General features: G+C 38.2%; 1 protein-coding gene across 1 annotated transcript in view; it reads right to left on the reverse strand.

Moving 5' to 3' along the window:
• The window catches only part of MCC (MCC regulator of WNT signaling pathway), a 465,432-nt gene that overhangs the window by 348,370 nt on the left and 94,953 nt on the right, over nucleotides 1–22,109 (reverse strand). The window contains exon 2 of the mRNA XM_017959782.3: nucleotides 11,237–11,481. Coding sequence (XP_017815271.1) covers nucleotides 11,237–11,481 — 245 coding nt within the window. The remainder of the gene's footprint in view (nucleotides 1–11,236; nucleotides 11,482–22,109) is intronic.

Genomic DNA, 22,109 nt, shown 5'->3' on the forward strand with positions numbered 1-22,109 from the left:
TTTTAAAACAAGATTTGCCACATAAAACTACCCCTGCATAATCAAGATTTTCCTGTGTTAACACATTTTCACTGCAGGATTACTTCCCTATACATGCTAAGTTGAGAAGGTGACGTTCTTTTTTTTTTTTTTTTTTGAGACAGGGTCTCACTCTGTCACCGAAGCTGGAATGCAGTGGTGTGATCTCAGCTCACTGCAACCTCCACCTCCCAGGTTCAAGCAATCCTCCCACTTCAGCCTCCTGAGTAGTAGCTGGGACCTCAGGCCCACAGACGCATGCCACCACGCCTGGCTAATTTTAGAGATGGGGTTTCACCATGTTGTCCAGGCTGGTCTTGAACCCCTGACCTCAAGTAATCTGACCACTTTGGCCTCCCAAAGGGTTGGGGTTACAGGCGTGAGCCATGGTGCCCAGCCTGGGGCTTCTACTTTTTCTTTTTCTTTTTTTTTAAATAGCAAAGCCATTGCAATAGCCACTCCAGAAAATATCTTTGCTATGATCTTAACAGTGTTTGACAGCCTTAAACCTTCTTTGCTCCTTGATCCTGATGGGCTCTGTAAATCATTGTCTGGTACTAAAGTAATTGTCAGCTCAAATGTCAGAAGCCCTAAACAACCCAAAGAGACAAACTAAAAGAGAAGTAAGTTCTGAGGTTCATATTTGAGAGGAATCCTTTAATGAAGCATTTCTCAGTCTTTTCCACCAGAGTACGCTGAAGGCAGAGGATAGTCGAAGGAGTCTGGGGGACAGACCAACTTACCCCTGAGCCAGAGATTTTGTTGAAGTCACATGTTTCATCTTAAAAGTTCATCTGAATGGTTAATTTCATGCTGTATTTGTATTAATACAAATTTTAAACCATTTTCCAAGTTATACAACTTTTTCTCCAAATAGTCAACTAAATTGATGCTTGCGAAGATGTACCATGTTTGCTGGGCACAGTGGCTCACACCTGTAAATCCCAGCACTTTGGGAGGCCAAGGCAGGTGGATCGCTTGAACCCAGAAGTTCAAGACTAGCCTGGGCAACATAGTGAAATCCCATCTCTACAAAAAATACAAAGGTTAGCTGGGGCGTGGTGGTGCACACCTGTGGTCTCAGCTACCCAGAAGGCTGAGGTGGGAGGATGGCTTGAGTCCAGGATGTCAAAGCTGCAGTGAGCCGTGATTGTGTCACAGCACTCCAGCCTCGGTGACAGAGTGAGACCCTGTCTCAAAAAAAAAAAAAAAAAAAAAAAAAAAAAAAGATGCCCGACCCTGTCTCAAAAAAAAAAAAAAAAGATGCCCCACATTTGTCTTGGAGCTTTGAGTACCTCCCATACCCAACCACAGCTATGTACTCCCTGGATGTTCATATAACTCAGCATGATGCACAGGGACGTTGAATTTAATTACAGGTTAAATACTTTCTTTCTATTGATCTCTTCTCCAACTTATCATAACCTGGGTGTGTTTCCTTATTTCAACATTGTTCCATTTTTTTTTTTCCAGTTTTCCAAGATCAGCTTGGGCTTTATTTCTTCCAAGAGTCTTCTCTGGTTTCTGACAATGATTCTCCTTTCTCATCTCCTACAGCACAACTTGTTTGCTTCACACATTTTTCACTAGATCATATATGATCCTGTACTAGTTCTATTTATATGTTTTATCTTCATTCACAATAATTTCACAAATTTCTTAAGGATAATTCTCTATGTGTTTCATATTTACTGCTACATAAAAAGCTACCACAAAACTTAGTGACTTCAAACAGCAATAATTTGCTGTTTCTCATGATTCTGGGGGTCAACAATTCTCAGCTGGGCTGGGCTTAGCTGAGCAGTACTTTGGTTTGTTCCATCTGGGATCACTGATGTGACTATAGTCATCTGGTAGCTTGACAGGGGCTGGAGGGAGTAAGATATCCACACTTACATGTCTGGGGCTTGGTGCTGGCTGTTGGCTGGGCCTCCTTGTGTGGTCTTTCAGCCTTTGTTAGTCTAGTCCAGATGTTCTTTCATGGTGGCAGGGGTGTTCCAAGACATGCAGGAAGAAGCTGCAAGTGATTTGAGGCCTCGGCTCCAGAACTTGCACAATTTCATTCTTGTGACACTTTATTGTTCAAAGCAAACCACAAGGCCACCCTAGATTTAACGGGTGGGGAAAAAATACTCTACCTCTTGATGGGAAAAGCTGCAAAATATTGTGGCCATGTTTTTCAATCAGCCACATCACACCTTCTCTTTCTTCTGTCAGTTTAGCAGCAAGTGTCATAGTGAAGGACCATACTACATATTAGCTGATGTGAAATCAATGTTCTGGTGTTTTCATTTCATCCAGCTTGAGACTATATCCTCAGGATAAGAGTAGATTTAAAATAAAAAATTAATCTTGGTAATATTGATCTTTAACTCATTACTTGGACTAATTGTCTCTTTAAACATTGCCCAGATCCAAGCACACATTTCCTATTTCAAAGGAATAACTGTACCTTGAACAAACAGGTTCATGCTTTGAAGACTGACAATAAATTGAAAATAGTCGTTGTCCATGGGATTGGTGCTATGGGTATCAGAGAGTTTTGTTCACTGATATATTTGTTTATTGGTCAAATACTCACCCAATGCATGCCCTGTGTCAGGCTCTGTACTATTTGCCCAACATGCATAATCGAGTAGAGAAGATGGATATACAGTGGATGACTATAACACAATGTGGTTCATAATTGCAATGACAGATAAATACACACGATATAATGAAAACACATTAAGAGACATAAAATAAAATGTTTACCAATTCATTTAGAAACTTACAATTAGGTTGTGTATAAGACATGAATTTCCTAGTTGCTATGTATGTATACACATACACATACACACACACACACACACACACACCAGTATTATGTAGCATTATTAAAGCCTTTTAAGGATGGTGAAAATACACATACAAAGAAAAGAAAGGAGGCAGAACTTCCATTATAAAACCATGGAATGGGCACCTGTTATTTTTGCCTGCTTAGCACCCATTCACCTTTCTGGTAGTGACAGGACCTTGATTCCCTACCTGTTCTTTCCTCAGCTTAGTCCACAAGATGGGGATAGAGCCAACTCTACCCTAATTTCACAAGCTGAGCATGTTATCCAGGCCTGGCCAATCAGATCACTGCATTCTTATAGCCTGAGTGACTTGTTCAGGAATAGATATATGGTTCAACAAGAGCTAGTGAGACCAATTCCCAGGACTTTTGTGAAGCCAGCATTAGAGAAGAATCCCTCATTTCTCTGTGGCTACCCGACAGAATGGCTGTAAGACTTGGGCTGCTGGAAGCCACGACCAGGAGCCTGAGAATAAAGCCAATCCTAAAGGAAAGGGCTGAGACACGGTGGAAGGAAAGCTGATGACATTTGAGCCTTTGAATCCATCCATGTTGGATCTAACTGCCTAGGCTTCTCCAATACAGTCACATTTGCATTCTCTCTCAACACCTCCCACTTCTTCTTCAAAGTATTAGAGTTGGGTGTTTGCTGCTTGTCACTAAAAATCCCTAATACATAGGAGAGAAGGAACAAAACTCAAGAAGTAGGTTTGAGGGGTTGTGTAGGGGTCGTAAGAAGGCCAGCATTACTGAAGGTAAGGGCCCATGTGGGAAGTAGTGGGAAACATGATGGGATAAAGCGGGATGAGCCCACTGGATGGTTAGGAGTCTTGACATCCAAAAGCATCCAGAGGTGACAGCACAGTCAATTAAATAGATAAAACAGAGCTGTATCATGAGTACATAGCAAAAATATTAGGAAGCCATCGCAGCACTGACTGAAATCAACAGCTTGCAGGCAGAAAGAACAGCAAAGAGGAAACTCTAGTAACCAAGGAATGAGGGAGGATCCATACCCAGACCATGGTACTGCCAATCTGAGAAGTATGAACAGAAGAATCAATCGGAATTAGGGACTCCCCAAGGACAAGAAGGACAATGATTAATAAAAAGAGACAAAAATTAACTGCTAATCAAAGACTTGGCTAAGTTTACCCAAACTTAATCTATAGATAGTTGCTTTACAACATTCTCAGTATGCAACAATAGAATGTAAAATGGTACCCATTACTTAAAGACTTTAAAGGCCTTTATAACTCCCGACTAAGTAATAGAATAAATTGTTTACCATTTGACAGAGGGCTTAGAGTATGTCAAATAAAAAAAACAACAACAAAAATGAAAAAAGAAATCTTATACCTTCAAATGGGGCTGAAGGCTATTGTGTGTGACTTGAGTCTGGTTTTATGCTCACTGGGCAGTATTTTTAACAATGAATCACTCTCAAGAGTGATTGTATTTAAAACGTTCTGTGTTAATTATTCGTTGTTCACCCAGAGCCCGCAGGGGACTTAAGCCACTTTTGATTTTCTCAATTCACCACCCAGAACCCTACATAACAGGGCCAATCTGATAGGACTGAACAATGCCTTCTTGTTTCATTTAATTTAATCTGCTTTAAGGGTTTAGAAACATATCTATATACATAGAAAAAAACAATGAAATCTAACAGTAGCATTCATTCTGGAAAACTGGGATGTATCAGGACTGAACAGGTTTTATATATATTAATTAAAACTGTAGTTTTAATTTTTAAAACAAGATATCAAACCCAAATTCAGGAGGCTGCTTATTTGTTTCTTTAAATCTGCCAAGGAATCAGGATATCTCCTCATACTTCCTCCCTTGGGCTTGTGGGTTTGAGGTCCTTCCTGCCTAAACCATATATTCCTTGATCTAACTTTTTACTTTGAGTTTCTATTAAAGAAAACTTTTTTTACTGTTAGTTTTTCTGAGGAACTTCAGTACTTTATTTTTTCCTTAGACCACGGGGGCACTATCAGAGCAGCAATGAAGGCTGACACATCAGGTGAGAATCTACCTCAAGGACAGGGCAATAAAGAGTCTTTGGAGATATAGGTTATTGGAAATTGTGCCTAGTGTTCTAATCTTAGTATAAATGAAAGTTAATTGTACTAATTAGCAGGTTGTAGTGTCTGTTATCTTAAACAATGTTTTACAACTATGGAATTTGATTGAAATAAGTTTTGGGGCTCTCTGAGACCTGACCAAAGGAAGAAAAACAAGTGCCCCCAAAACTCTGAGAAGCACAGACAGGTGACAGCCTCATTAGGTCAGCTCAAAGGGCTGCATCAGCTCTCCTCAGGCAATCCCTGTCCCTTCAGTGGCCATCAACCTGAAGCACTGCCTCTTTCATATAATTCACATGTTTGACACAAGTACATGGAATCCATGTGTAAGGTTTACAGCTTGGCTAAAGTAAAAAAAAAAAAAAAAAAACTATTTATTTAAAAGGGCATGTTTAAATAAAGGCACTGTGGGAATTGCAAACCTATGTAAATATCTAATGCTAGAATTTCTTTTTTAACTCCAGTCTTTCCCAATCACAAAGAAAAGCACACTTTTCAAAATGAAATCTACGAGTAATTATAATGAACCCGATGATTTGTTTTTCATTGGAAAATTAGGTAGCATATAGAATACCTCACAACCATTCTGGTATAATGTATGCATCACTTTGCTGCCAACGAGATGGGCTTTCACTAACACAAATTGCCCTCAGACCCTGCCTCAAGACCCTGAGGACCATATGTCTGTCATTTCTGGGAGTGGCCTCTGGATGGCAGTGTTATTTTCAGTTTGCACTTTGCTCATCACGTCAGTTTTCTAAGTTAAAGTTGCAAGAGACTCAATCATCTCTTTCAGTAGACTGAGTGTTCTCTACTCCTTACTTGCTGTGTGGCTTACAGCCTCAGTTTCCGCCTGTATAGAAGGAGGATTCTATTCTAGACAAGGAAAGTAGCTGCAAAGATTAGAGATGATAATGATAACAACACTATTATATATTGAAAACCTACTGTGATATAGGCTCTGTGTAGGAACTTTACATGTAATATCTTACTAAATCTTTCCAACTTCCCTGTAATGTTTGTGTTACTGCTCTATCTTTAGAGATAAAAAACTTAAAGCTCAGAATAATCAGGAACGTAGCCTAAGTTCCATGGCAACTCAGTGGTGAAATTGGGATCTATCTTTCTAGCATTATAATACAAGTAAAGTGTCTAGCAAATTGTCTCATGCTAATAAATATTAGTAATTTAAAAACATTTATATTATTATAGCTATAAGTATTAAATTGTATAGCTGATGGCTAAAACACATAAAAATTTGAAAATGTTGTTTCTGGGATGGCTTAAAGCCAATATAAAAATCTGTTATGACCTGGTTGTTCAGGTGCCTTAATTTTCACCCAAAGAACTTTTGAGCAGAGAATGCATGGCCTAAGAGAAGCTTTGTGAGTGAAAGTTTATAGTTAATTAAGTGTGGAAAATGCTTATATTTTATTCTTCTTCTGGAGAATCTCAAGAAATAATAGCATATTAAAGGCTCCGAGATGCCTTGCAGTAAAAAAAAACTATAATCTAGTTTAACCCAAAGTTTTCACATGTATTTAACAAAGAAATTCTTTCTTCACATAATGTTTATAACCATCTCTTTAAATCAGTGTTCTGCAGAAAACACTCGGGAGAAATGAATCTACTGAAATTCCTCTTCCAAGTTGAGCATGTAATGTTTTGACAAGTCGTCTTTTTCTGCCAGCTCAACTCCCTGTTGTAGATGTGCTGTGAAATGTCAAGGCTGACAATAAAGTTCTTCTGACACTTAACTATTAAACCTAAGTTTTTCTTAGGCTTTTCTCATAACAGCACAACATTCTTTCTACTTCTCTCCGTCCTACAGTCACAGGTAACCATTTCCTGAAACTCCTGTTCACAGTATTTCTTAGCTCCTCTTATAGAGCAGACCATATCTTCTGTACCATTCAATGGCTTCCAAAGTTTTGTTAACTCTACTTTAAAGCTTATTGCCACTTAATTTGTCATGTGCTTATGCCTCCACAATCACATTATAAGTTATTTAGTGTCTGAAACTGTGCACTGCACTTCCCTGCGTCCCTAAAGAAGCATGACAGTACATTGCTCATTCATTCACTCATTCATTCAACAAACATGCACTGAGCATCTTCCCCGTGACAGGCACTGTTCTAAGTGCTGGAGTATAGCAGTAAACATGACAATCAAGGTCATTAGTACTCCGGTGGAAATTCATTTGTATGGGGAAAGACAGATAAGTAAATATTCAAGTAGGTACATAACTCATGTCAGATAAGGGTAAGTGGTATGAAGCAGTAAGGGCATGTGAACGCGGAAAGGAGGAGAGGCTGCTTGAGCTTGGAAAGGCCTCTCTGAAGAGGAAATATTTAAGCCTGGTTATGTGCCGGGTAAAGGCCAGGAGACTGGCTGAGTTTGCTAAATTAGAGGAAAAGCAGGAAGGCCACTGTGACTGTGGCAAACATGGTAAGTCAGGGGAGCAAGATGAGATCAATTCAGAGTGGGTGCTATGCACCACACTGTGGTAAGGAATTTGGACTTTAAGATGATACGGAAGCCACAGAATGACATGGGATTGAACTAAGCATGATTTTATACCTTTAAAAGACAATTCTGACTACAGGGTAGAAAATAAAATGTCAGGAGCCAAGGGAGGGGTCAGGCAGGCCAGTTAAAGGTTATTTTAGTAGGCAAGGCAAGATATGATGGTGATTTGGACACGTGATAGCAGGAGAGCAAAGGAAGTGGGCAGATTCTGGCTATACTTTGGCATGTGAGACAGTGGGACTTGCTAGCTGGAGTAAACAGATGAACAGAAATATTTCCTAGATGTAGATATTTACTAAATGCAGATATTTCCTAGGTAAAGGTTATCTGGGAGACTAATAAGCCTGGGAGAAAAAGTAGGGGACAGAATCAAAAGTTCTTTTTCACTGAGTTAAGGTTGGAAGTCTGTAAGATATCTAGGAATACATGTCAATTTAACCTGATTCTACAGATCACAGGAAAGGGCAGGGATATATATATATATATTATATATATGTAATTATATTTGGGAGTTACTGGTACAAAACTAGTATTTAAAGCCATAGGACCAAGCTCAGCATGGTGGCGCTTGCCTGTGATCTCAGCACTCTGGGAGGCTGAGGCAGGAAGATGGCTTGAGTCCAAGAGTTGAGACCATCCTGGACAACACAGCGAAACCCCATCTCCACAAAAAAATACAAAATATTAGCTGGGCCTGGTGGTGTATGCCTGTAGTTCCAGCTACTTGGGAGACTGAGGCAGGAGGATCACTCGAGCCCAGGAGGTTGAGGCTGTAGTGAGCCATGATTGCACCACTGCACTCCAGCCTGGGTGACAGAGTGAGATCCTGACTCAAATAAATAAATAAATAAATAAACACATGGGACCACATGAAATCATCTAAGGACAGAATGTAACCCCAAGGCACCTCAAAATTTGGAAGTAGTATAGGCTGAGAAAGGGAAGCTAAAACGGTAAACAGGAGAACATGGTGTCAAGAAGTCGAAGAGAATAAAGTATAGCTAGCATGAAGGAGTGGTTAGCTGGGTCAGATTCCAAAGATTTAGATGTGGGCAGAAAAGGAATCTTTGGATTGGCCAACATGAAGGCAGCAAGAGCAGGGCCAGCGGAGTGGTGAGGACTGAAGACGGTAAGAGTACACTGAAGGAAGGGTCAGAGAAATAGGGCAGTACTAAGGGGAACACAAAGTCAAGAGAGGGCTTCCCTCCACCCCCAGAAGGGAGATCCTGGAGTTTACCTAAATAGAGTCAGAAGGAGAGGAGAGATTAATAGTATAGAAAAGAGAAGGACTAATTGAACATGTATATCTATATGTTTGTTTAGTTATTGTCCTTTTTTTTTTTTTTTTTTTTTTGGATACAGGGTCTTGCTCTATCACCCAGGCTGGAGTGCAGTGGTGTAATCATAGCTCACTGCAACCTCTAACTCTTGGGCTCAGGTAACCCCTCCATATCAGCCTTGTAAGTAGCTAAGACAACAGGCATGCACCACCGCACCTGGCTAACTTTTAAATTTTTTGTATGTTGCCCAGGCTAGTTTCAAACTCTTGACCTCAAGTGATCCTCCCGCCTCAGCCTCCTAAAGTGCTGGGATTACAGGTGTGAGCCATGGTGCCCAGCATAATTAGTGTCAATTTTTAGGTGTATTTGATTTACATCAGACTGAATAGGGAGTTGTTTTCCAAATCCCCAGGACTTAAAACTGGGTGGTAATAATAATAATAATATTAGTTTAACACGCATTTACTGATTATATGCTGGGCATTGCTTTATGGACTTTACACATATATTAACTCCTTTATTCCCCCAAATAGCAATAACTGCCCCAATTTTACACTTGAGGAAACTGAGACACAGAGAGGTTAAATAATTTGCCTAGTGTCATGTAGACAGTAAGCGACGAAACAGGATTCTCAATCAAATAGTCTGACTCTGAACTCTTAACTACCAGGAGAAAGTGGTAGGAGGTTTCATAGCCGCTAGCACTTCCTCAGTTCAGGACAAGTTTTATGAATCACCTCCTGTCAGTTACCACCTCTTTTCCCAAGGGTATAAGGTTATCTAAAAGGATGAAAGGGTATTATTTTTCAATCCTTTCTCTGGTCAGGACAGTCTTCCAAGCTAGTCAAACCAATTAGATGTGTGCAGCAATTCTTTCAAACCAGTTTCTTTTAGGATTTTCATAAATATCTAGTACACATTGACAAACAATTTTTTTTCACAAAAAAATTTCCTTCTGTATACATATTTTGATACATATTGATACATCATTTTAATGCTATATAGTATGCAATTATTGGTTGGGGTGTTCCACAATGTACTTAACCCTTCAAATATGTATGTGTGTACACTTATGTGTTTATAGAAGAAATCCATGTTCTTAGCAGAAAAATCTGAAAATACAGCTTAGCAGAAAAAATTCCTTCATTTCATCATTTAATAAATATTTACTGAGTGTCTATTTTGTGTCATGCAAACTTACAAATCATGCTTTCAAATACCATTTAAAAGCATGAAGAAAATGCAAAAGAAAAACTGCAAGATACAAAATATACAGAAGATATGTGAAAAAAAACTAGTAAAACACAAATCACACGCATGATGAGAGACAGAGAGAGGAAGAGATTCCAGAAGTAAGTATATCAAATGTGGGCAGTAGTCATTATTTCCAGGTGGTAGGATTAGGGTGACTTTTATTTTCTTCTGCTTGCCTTTTTTCCCCTTGTTTTTCTATAATGAACATATGTTACTTGAATACTTAGAAAGTTGTTATTTAAATATTATTTCTACATATTATGTTAAGAGCACATGCATTGCCAGACATCTGATTTGCTGCTAAAGTAGAATCTATGAAGGTAGCAAGGCATGGAGTATATGTGGACATTTTTATTGTTTCCATTACTCAATAATAATGGCGCAAATGATTTCACTGCCAGAAGCATTGTTTAAAGATGTGTGTGTATGTGGCACTACACAATTATCCATGCTCGTGTGTGTGTGTGTGTGTATATATATATAAAAAACATAAAATAAATGATGGACAACTAGCATGATACTTTACTTCTTGCCACTAGATCTACCTAGCAGAGAAACAAAGATCAAAGACACATTTTCAAGGAAAAAAAAAACCCTGAAAATTCAGACACTATCTTCTGCCTCTTTGTTAAGGCTACCCTTTAAGATGTCTCCTTTCTTTCCTTGTTAACTTTTTATTATGTAAAATCTCAAACATACTAAAAAATATGTATAACTGAGTATTCAAAAATAAATACAAGAAATCACCCAATTTCAATAATTATCAACGGTATTAAGAACTTTCTTTGCGACTGCTTATCTTGCAGTAACAAATATAAACTTATGAATACAAAACTATCTTTATAGAAAACATTTTTAACATTAAATTTTTAAAAATTGCTTTTAAAAGCCTCTGTATGTAACCTTGAAACTTCTTCCCCAAAGAGTTTCTGAGGTCTGCTGATGCAGTTACTGTCTTGTGCATTTGCCCTTCTTCTGTAATAGCTACTTGAATGCATTATTAAACTTGGAAAATGGAAAAAGCAAAATAAAGAAAGCAGCGAGCCAGGAAGTGTGAAGCCATCAGACAGAACTGGGGGAAACAGCGAGCACTCCCCCAGGGAACGTGTGGCCAGGAGGACAGCCTCAGTATGAGCTGGCCCCAGGTTGGGGAGGCTACTCTCATTTAGAGAGATCACAGGCAAGGCCAGTGGAGTGCCATAAAACTGCCACCTGGTTATACCTACCCAAACTGTTGTCACTGCTCGTGGGCCAGGAAGCAATTCTATCCCTCAGCTTCTTTGTGCAGGAGTTGTCTGACTTTGCAGAAAGATCTACTTCCTCCTTCCTAATTTCTCGAACGAGCTGCATGCGGCATCTTGTGAAATCCTGAAAGGAAATCTTTCCATTTTCATCTGCTCCCAACTGGTTCATGATCTCAGCCACAGACTCTTCCATATTCAACTGGCGACAGACCATTAGCAAGTCATTTCTGCAGAAGGGGTTGAATAGAAGAAAATGTGTTATGAGTGACGTTTAAGCTAGAAAAACTGGTTAATGAAAAAAAAAAGTATTTCTTGAGCCAGGCATGGTGGCTCATGCCTGTAATCCCAGCACGTTGGGAGGCCGAGGCCGGCGGATCATGAGGTCAGGAGATCGAGACCATCCTGCCTAACACGGTGAAACCTCATCTCTTCTAAACATACAAAAAATTAGCCGGGCGAGGTGGCGGGTGCCTGTAGTTCCAGCTACTCGGGAGGCTGAGGTAGGAGAATGGCTTGAACCTGGGAGGCAGAGCTTGCCGTGAGCGGAGATCCTCCGCTGCACTCCAGCCAGGGCAACAGAGTGAGACTCCATCTCCAAAAAAAAAAAAAAAAAAAAAAAATATTTCTTATTCACATACTAGATGTATTTTCAACTTTTTCATTGCTTCTAGAAAAGTGGTAAGTGGTAAGTGTATGAAAAAAACATGTTTCATCTGGGTTATTCTAAACAAAAACTATTATTTGGAATAGTGAGGCAACTCTTAATCCTTTGTTCTCTTTTTCTTCCTGTCTCCACACCCTTCTCTCCCTTTCTTTGTTTTGAAATTGAGGATTGTAAAGTTCTTTCTTTACATCTGAAGAGTGTAGCATTGTAATCTCACTGTAAGATAAAGCTTCAGAACGTATAACAGACATTATTTCTATTCTTGGCAGAGTCCAAAATCTAGTCAAGTTATAAAAGAACCAACAGAGATTTTAACAAGCTTGATTTTCAGCTTTCTGGACCAATCTGGTAACTTTAGTACTTGTTTAAAACATCATTTAATCTTGACTTTCGTGGTTCAATGCTTAGCTACCTTTGGTTTTTCCTGCTTTTGATTATTTTCCACCTTCCCACAAGCAATCGGTAAGCCCTAAGACTAAGGGCAGGGATGAAAATCTCAGTGTCTTCCAGGACTAGACTTAATGTGAATGTGTGAAGTGGGTAGATCTAAGATAAGAGGGCTTGGTGGGGTCTGTGGCTGGACTAGAGAAGTGTATCTAGCCTATGGAGTCTCCAATTTTAAAAAAGAAAAATAAAAAAGAATTTCAAAAAGAATAACAAGAACAATAACCCTATGCTGACCAAGAACATTTATGTGGAGGACATCAGTTTGATCCCTGACATACAAGTCGTGTTCTTTTCTCTCTCCCTAACCTTCTTTAGCAACTATTTTGTTCATATTCCTCCAACTGCAGGTCTCAACAAAGGTCAAAGGACTGTAGAATTTAAGTGCTGGAAGATACATTAGAATTTTGCTCATGGTCACAAAGCTAATTAGTGTGCCTGTCTCAACATACTACCAAAGTTCAGTTATCTGGAGAACATAACCTGTTTGACGTTTGCTGATACCTGAAACCTGACCATGCTAAGACCACTCTTCAAGTCACCCTTCACAAATTCTGTCTCCCGGTCAATGTCTCCATGGTCTCTCTCAAATTCCCTAGGCTCACAAAATTGTGGGCATTTTTAATATCTTCTCATTCACTCCTCCTTACCCCTAATTCTGTGCCCTGCATGCCCCCTCCCACCTTTGCCCTTGTCCCCTTCCCCAAGTTTCCAGGGTCCAAATTATCATCAAATGTAGGTTAGTCTTGTCCCCAAAATGCTTTTATACTTGCTCTTTATGGTGTTTTTCAATAAATGTAACAGACTCATCACCCTGCTTCCATATGCTATCCCATTTTCATGTTTTATAAAGAACTTTTACACATAGCTACATGTTTTATCTTCTGTGTACATGTGTGTCTGTGTCCATATGTATATCATACATATATATATGCCTCTGCATCTGTGTATACACACACACATATACACATACATATATACACACACATATATTTGTAAAGTAGATGGATGAGGATAGGAATAAATATATACATGGAAGTGGGTGTGGTAGGTTAAATTATTAATATTAGTCCTAACCTTTCATTATGACATAGCAGTGTTACACATGTATATCCTTGCCTTGGTCTCAGGGCCAAGGACACTCATGGTAGGTGTGTCCTTTCCCATCCCTTAACTTCAGGCTTCACATCTAACTTGCTTTGGCCCTTCGGATATTACTGGACAAGTGCCTATACTGTTGAGCTTGTCCCCTTTTGCTTTAGTCATCATTATGAGAAAAACATACCATGGTAGCCATTACTCCTGTATCTAGCCTGGGCCTCAAAATAAGCCACCCCAGTCTACTTGAAGACTCATAGCTTAAGAAAAGTCATTCCAGCTTACCCCAAAATGTGTGATCAAGAGTAAGTTCTTATTGTTCATGCAAATTAAAGTTCATTCTTAAGCTCAGATTTTGTGATTTTTCTCCCATCAGTAGCTAATCAATACACTGTAAAAATGTTTGTTTGGTTTTTAAAGTAATGTTTTCATATGCTTATCTTTTTGCCCTTCTCTGTATAAGACCTACCTGATATTCAGCCAGATTCATCCAAGAGTTAGAGATAATTAAGATTGCTAAAGCAGGAATACAAACAGAAAGAAAGGATCCTGCTTTTACTCTGAGTTCAGGGTTCAGATTATACTTTCTAAAATAAGAATTTCTCTCTTAGATATTTAGAAAATAGCCTTAAATTTAGGCTTAGCAAAAAATAAAGAGGTTTTCTAAATTCCAGAAGTTCATGTAATGTTAACAGTAATATTCTCTGATTGGTAAAAATATGGTGTATTCATTTTTCCTTTCTGTGTATTTTCATTTTTCACAGTGTATTATACTACTTTCATAAACTGATATGTCATTGTAGGTTTTAAAATGGGGATAGTAGTGGTACCTACCTCATAGGGTTGCTCTGAAAATAAATGAGATAATACATAGAAAGCACTTAACATAGTTCCTGGCATATACTAAGTACTCAATAAACAGTAGCCATTATTATGATTGTTTTATAATTGCTGATCATAGATCTTTCATAATACCCCCAGTTTCATGATTAGGGCTTTAATAATGAATTGTGATCTGCTCAGGGGAAAAGAATACTGAACGGAACTGACTATCTCACTAAGTGGTATAATCTGTCCACAGAGGCCCACCCTTCCTCCCTGCTGGCGGCCCACTTACATATATTGGGCACCCTGGTGAGAAACTCAGCTCTGTCCAGGCTTGAGAAGCCACATTCTACAAGAAACAGCTGCAAAGAAGTAACTGTGGTCTAGAAATACCAACTCAGAATAGAATGTGTAACACTGAATTTTAATTTTAAACGTGTAGGCTGTTGAGAGGCTGATATAAAAGATCAAAGCCAAAATACATTGCACTCTGCCAAATTAAGTCAAATTGTAAGTTTTAAATAGAAGTACTAGTTTTTCAAAACTAAATTCAAGCTAAATTCTTTTAGTATAGAAATACAAAATTAACAATAATAACAAGCCTGCAGGGGAATTACAATTATCCCCTGATATGGTTTGGATGTTCATCCTCTCCAAATTCCATGTTGAAATGTAATCTACAATGTTGGAGGTGGGGCCTGGTAGGAAGTGTTTGGGTCATGGGGGTTAATTCCTCATCAATGATTTAGCACCATCTTCTTGGTGATGAGTGAGTTCTCTCCCTGTTAGTTCACACATGAGCTGGTTGTTTAAAGAGGCCTGATACCTCCTCCCCCACCTTGCTCCCTCTCTTGCTATGTGACATGCTGGTTCCCCTTTGCCTTCCACCATGATTGGAAGCTTCTTGAGGCCTTCACCAGAAGCAGATGCCAACATCACACTTCCTATACAGCTTGCAGAACAGTGAGCCAAAATAAACCTTTTTTTCTTATAAATTACCCAGCCTCGGGTATTTCTTTACAGCTACGCAAGAATAGACTAACATGTCCCCATTTTACAGATTACGATATGACAGCTGAAAGAGTCACAGAGACAATATGTGGCACAGCCTGGAATCTAAACCAAATTGGTCTGATTCTAGAGCTCTTACCCTTTCCATGCTATCATCTAGCATCTTGGAGGTTAATAACAGGTACATTTTGTCATGAGAAAACAATTAGGGACAGAACTAACATTAGCAGCTTGATTATCAAAGGTCATGAATTAACAATGCTTTTATTATCAAACAAGAAAATTACATTGATCTATATATGTGTTATCCTTCTATATTACATATGAATGAGAATATAAAGTTACATTTTGTTATCAACAAGATGAGAAAAGAAAGTTACAGCAGAGGAAGAAAATTATAAAAGCTCTCCTTTATATCAAGAGCTAAGTCTGGAGAACTTGAATTACAGGGTACTTCCGGCCTTCAATGACATACAGTTCCATGTGACTATACCACTTTATAGCGTGCCTTTGTCATTCCTCCCATCAATAGGTGGAGGCTATTTCCCTGCCCTTGAATCTGGGCTGGCCTTGAGACTGGCTTCGACCAAAGAACATGGCAGAAATAAAATTCTAGGATTCTGAACACACAGGCCTAAAGATGCCTTCTGGCTTCCAATTTCAACTCAGTACCTTCCACTTCCATGCAGTCCTGGCAGTCTGCTCAGGCCCATGGTGGTCTCTTCCTTCTGATAACATTAGTACCTGTACCAGTCATTTGGTGATTATTTACAGTTTTGTGACAGCTTTTGGATCGTACTTTGATTTCTTTCTCTCTCTCTTTTTAAAAATTGTTTTCACATATTCAATCCTTATCTTCCCAATATGACCATGAGCTCCTGGCAGCCAGTGCTGGTGCCACATCAATCCCCTTTGAGATGTGTGCAGCACTCAGCACACCACCCCACGCACAGCAGACCCCATCACATTTGTTTTGATGGATTGATACATAAACTCTCAGAAGTTGAAAATGATCTTTCTTTTAAAGAGGGTCCCCACTTTGGATATTTTCCCACATATACCTGTCTTTGTATTTTCCCACAGAATGCGGCACACGGGATGCTCAGTAAGTATGAATGACCAATGGCCTCCATAAAACACTAATAACCCTGTAGCCTTAGTGACAGAACAGCAGGACATTTCTCTGCCCTAGGCAAGGAAAGTTTTTCAGAGGAAGAGATACTAAATTGAAACTGTCCAAAACTAAGTTAGTCCAGCATAGAACTATCTCAGTAGCAACAACAACATCATGTAAGTGTCCTGCCTTGAAAAAAAAAAATAAAACTTTTGTATATTATTTCAGAAAACACACATTCATTGTAGAAAATGTAGACAAGCAGAAAGAAAATACAGATTACATGCAATCCCTTTACCTAGCAATAACCACAGTGAATATCTGGTGAATTACACAAAATTGTACTGAACATTTTTTCCTCTAAGTCATTATTGTTACAAGTGATTTAAAAGGTGTTTCATATTCATATTCATGCATATATATCTTATCTTCAGACGATATCATCATAACATGAGAAGGAAACAGACCTCAGTTTGTATCAGAGGAAGTGGCCAAGTCAGGTGATATTTAGCTCTTAGAGTCTAACACCAATCACCAGACAGCAGAACTAAAATGACTTCAGTCATTTCAGAAGATTGATGCTTCTCACTCAAAACTGCATGGTTTCACAATGCACAGCTATTATTTTCTATATATAAAAGTCTTTTTTTTTCTCTTGGCTATTCTTCCTTTAACTTATAAAGAAATTGAGTATGAAGTGAAAATTCAATAAAACTATTTGTCATTCAAGTAAATTCGCAGCCTAACCTTGGGGATGTATAATGGGAAAGACGGGCTTTGGTCTCTCAGGCTCGGGGCAGAGAAAAACACTATTCTTCCCCACAATGATAATAAATCCCAAACCCTTCTGGAATGAGGGCTACACAGAGGCAATTTAAGTAATAGGTTACATGCTTTTGTTCAAAATTCTCAACTAACAGAGACCCCTGGACCTAGTAGGTAGTCCAGAAATAGTTGCTCATAAAAGACTGCAAAAAAACATCTAAAAACTTATTTCAGTGTGCATTAGCTATTATTATAAATAATAGTAATCATAGAAATAATAGTATAAATAATAATATAAATATATACTATTATAAATAATAATAGCTAATTTGAGTCACACAAAAATGTAATTTAGAAGTCTCTAATTTCAGTTCTACAGATATTCAAAGTGTGAAAAATTATAATTAGGTCATAAAAAGTAACAGGTGTCTGGGCTACAGCTGGTAATTTCTGTGTACAGCTGTTGAACGGAATAAATGCATTTGCCTTTCTTTCGTTATTGCTTCTTATGAAATAATTAGGGTGAAGTACAAAACAATAAGCAAATAAGCAAACAAAACCATATTTAAGAAAAAAGGAGAAGAGGTTACTAAATATAGGAAATTTCAACAAATTTCAGAGAGACACAAAAGAGATGGGAGCATGATGATGGATGATACAGGCACGAGAAACCCTTACCTAGAATATGCAGCAGGGGAGCTGCTGGGTGGTACTGAAACACTGAAGGTTCTAGGTTTATAACCAGCCAGTGTGATGAATTGTGAGAATGAGAAGTGGCTGTGCTTCCTTTTCCTAGCATGGAATAAAGAGATATTGTCCAAAGTTGGTAATCAGGGTCAGGCATAGTGGCTCATGCCTGTAATCCCGGCACTTTTGAAGGCCAAGGCAGGAGGATCACTCGAAGCTAGGAGTTCGAAACTAGCTTGGGCAACAAATTGAGACATCGATCTTTACAAAAAAAATTTGAAAAAATTAGCCAGGCATGGTGATGCACACCTGAAGTCCCAGCTACTTGCATGGCTAAGGCAGGAAGGTCACTTGAGTCCAGGAGTTTGGAGGCTGCAGTGAGCTATGATTGTACTACTGCACTTCAGCCTGGGTGACACAGTGAGACCTTGTCTCTGGAAAAACAAAAAGCTGGTAATCAGGATACAGAAGTATTAGCGTATTTTTCTATGTTATGGAAGAAATGATCAGGAGAACTAGAAGCACAAACGGTACCAAGACTGTGCCTCTGGGGAGTGGGCATGGGTGTGGAGAGGGAGGTAGGGCAGGAGGGTTGTGTTTTGTCACAAACTCTTCTGTACCATTTTATCTTGTTGTTTCCCATATGCGTGAATAGTTTTTATTAAAGTAATGTTTTCAAATTTTAAAAATCCAAATAGATTAGTAATGTAATTTGAGATATGACAAAGATTGTATTTAGATAAAGAATTCCACAATGCAATAAGGAAAAGATAACAACCCAATAGAAAAATGAGCAATGCTAGGTATGGTGGCATGTGCCTGTAATCCCAGCTACTTGGGAGAAAGAGAAGGGAGGATGCCTTGAGGCCAGGAGTTCAAGGCCACAGTGAGCTACGATTGCCTGCGAATAGCAACTGCACTCCAGCCTGGGCAACAAAGTGAGACCCCATCTTTAAAAATAAAGAAAAAGTAAGAAAAATGGGCAAATTATGTGAACAGTCAACAGAAAAGAAAACCTGAATGACCAATGAAGATATAAAAAGATTCCTAACCTCACTAAGTATAAGGAAAACGTAAATTTTAGAAATTGAGTGCCATTATAATATCTGATGGATTGCCAAAAATGTTAGTCTTACAATACCAAGTGCTGACAAGGAAACAGAAACTTTCACATGGTATTGGTGGAAGAAAAGCTGGTACCACCGCTTTAAGAGAGGACTTCAGCAACATCTTAAAAAAAAAATAGATTCAAGCATACCCTTCAACCAGAAATTCAAATTTTAGTTACATGTGCTCAAGAAATTTATGCATAAATGGAGGAGACATGCACAATATCTGTAACAGCAAAGAATTGGGAAGAGGTTAACAATAATATTAATAGTCATATTTATAATAATAGCTAATACACACTGAATGTTTATTGTATGCCAGGCCTTGAGCTAGTGCTTTATATATATTAATTAATTTAATGCTCACCACCACCCCATGAGGTTGGCACCATTATTATCTCCATTTTATAAGTGAGGAAATTGAGGAACAGAGATGTTAAATAACTAGTCCAGATGCCTATCAACAGAAAATACACATATATATAAATTGAAGTGGCATCACAAAATGAAATACAATAGAATGGAGGTTTGAAAGAAATGCATCTACAATGTATCATCATAAAAAATCTCAAAAACAGTAGTGAGTAAAGACATAAAGTTGAAGAATAACATAAACAATATGACAGCATTAATCTAAAGTTTAAAAATATACAAAACAATGCTATAAACTGTGTATAGATTTCCACATAGGCAAGTAATAAAAACCAGGTCAAGAAGCATAAATCTCAACTATAAAGAGGTGAGAAAGGGAGAAGAACAGGATTAGGGAAAGGCACAAAGCGGGCTTGACATGCATTTGTAATGTTGTTTTTAAAAGCTGTGGACAAATATAATAACTTCTCTGCAATCTGGGTATGGTCCATATGTGTTAATTATACACTCTAACTTTCAATATTTAAAATGTCTCTTAATTTAAAAATCTAACATATATAAAAAGCTATTTCAAAACAAGTTTGGTCTGAGCCTATAGTTGGAGGGGAAAATGTTTAAAATAATGTCATTCATATCAATAAGCATTTATAGACATGACCCTTGGAGTTAATCAAGTTAGATGATCCAAAATGTCATTTTGAAACTTTTGTTCATCCTTACAGACTAGAGAGCATCTGATTATTTTAAACCTGGTATGATTTTCTAGGAGTGGAATTACTCATTGTTAAAAGGTCCAATCTCTCAATATAGTTTTCTGAATGTCCTTCAAGAAACATCAAATTTATAGTCCCACCAGCAGTGTCTGAGCTGCTCACGCTTTGGCTGTGTTTCTAGAGAGGGTAGTCTAATTTCCTACATAGAGAGTAGTCCCTATGTCCTCATATTCTTTTCTGCAAAGGCATTCATAACACATAATTCCAAAGACACATTTCTTTCTTTCTCTTCAGTGCTTAATGCTGACTGCTGCCTTCTTGAAACTCTTCCTTCAGTCTGTTAAACTCTGTCTTCTGGTTTCTCCCATCTCTGTAAGAAAGCTCCATATCAGAATTCTTATCCTTAAATACATGCTATCTTAGAGTCATATCCTTGGCCCTCTGTTTTTTCACTCTATAAACTCTCTACAGATAATCTAATCTAAATCTGTGGCTTTAACCTACCACTATGTATGGCTGACTACCAAATCTCTACCTTCAATTAAGTAGCAATCCACTTCCTACTGGGTAGATACAATTGATTGTTATATATTTATCTTGAACTCAAAGTACTGTGCTTAATTCATCATCTTGTACCCTTTCCCAAATTTTCTCCATCTATGTACATAAATTATACCTTCCAGTCACTCATGCTGGAAATCTAGAAGTTATCTAGGATGTTTCCTTCTTGGTTATCCCCATACTCAGTCACCAAGAACTAGAGCTTTTATTGTCTAAATAGCTCTCACATCCATTCCATCCTGATCATCCCGACCTCTCTCATCACTTTCCACCTGGTTTATTGCATTGGTCTCCTAATTGGTCTCACTCTTTCCAATGGGCAGCCAACAAATTCTATCTGTTACTCTTTCCTGCTTAAAATCCTTTATTTGCTCCGTACAAGACTTAGCTTCATACCTAAGTTTCTCACTTAATAGCCAAGGCCCATCAGAATATAGCTGGGTCTACCTCTCTAGTCTCATCTTCTTGCTCAAGTAGGTAGCCTTCATTCCAGCCCCCAAATTTCTTTTACCTTCTATAAGAGGCACTGTTATTTTACATGCTTATGCTTTGCACATATTTGTCCCTCTGCTCAGAACATCCTTTTCTTTCCCTTTCTTCAAACTCCAGTGCATGTTTCATAAGTCACTTGAACAGCATCTCCTTCAGAAATATTCTGTATCTCACATAACTCCCAGTCTAATTTGATAGCCCTTCATTTTCTTATCAAAGTACTTGCACAAGCTTCGATCACTTACCCCACTCTATAGTAATGACTGAGTTATTTTATCTCACTTCTAGTAAACCAGAGGTTGACAAGTAAGACCTGCAGCCAAATCCAGATCATTTCCTGTTTCTGTAAATCTAGTTTATTGGAACACAGCATGCCCATTTATCTATGTAATGTCTGTGACTACTTTTTTGCTATAATAGCAGAGTTGAATCATTGTAACAAAGACCATATGACCCACAAAACCAAAAATAAATACTATATGACCCTTCACAGAAAAAGTTTGCAAATCTGTACTAGGCTACAAATTCCTAGAGGACAAACTTCATTCTTTGTTCGCTATCTTTGAGTCTCTTATATCTGGTATACAGTAAGTGCTAAATATATGAATAACAAATAAATGAATATGTGGGTAAATATAATGTTAGACTTGAGGTCAAAGAGGTGAAAAGAGATCCTAAATCATGAAAAACTTTAATGCCATTTCTCCTGTACTTTTTGCACACTTGAGTTTGTAATCACAAGTTAAAACAAAACAAGTTGATATCATTCAGTTTTTAAATATCTTCTAGTATATATGTATGAAAGGAAAATACAAACTTGGGACCCTAATTTCAGTAAGCCAAAAGAAAAAAAAGTTAAGCTGAAAGCAGAGTCATGCAAGAAGCTGCCTTTCCTTTTGATCCTAAGCAGATAGCTACAGATAAAAAGTTAAATATCTCCACAGGTAGCTACTCTATGTTCACCTTATCTTAAAGTGCCAATTTACTGAGCATCAGGTAT

This window comes from Papio anubis, chromosome 5 (assembly GCF_008728515.1).
Source record: "Papio anubis isolate 15944 chromosome 5, Panubis1.0, whole genome shotgun sequence".
Classification (NCBI taxonomy): Eukaryota; Metazoa; Chordata; class Mammalia; order Primates; family Cercopithecidae; genus Papio; species Papio anubis.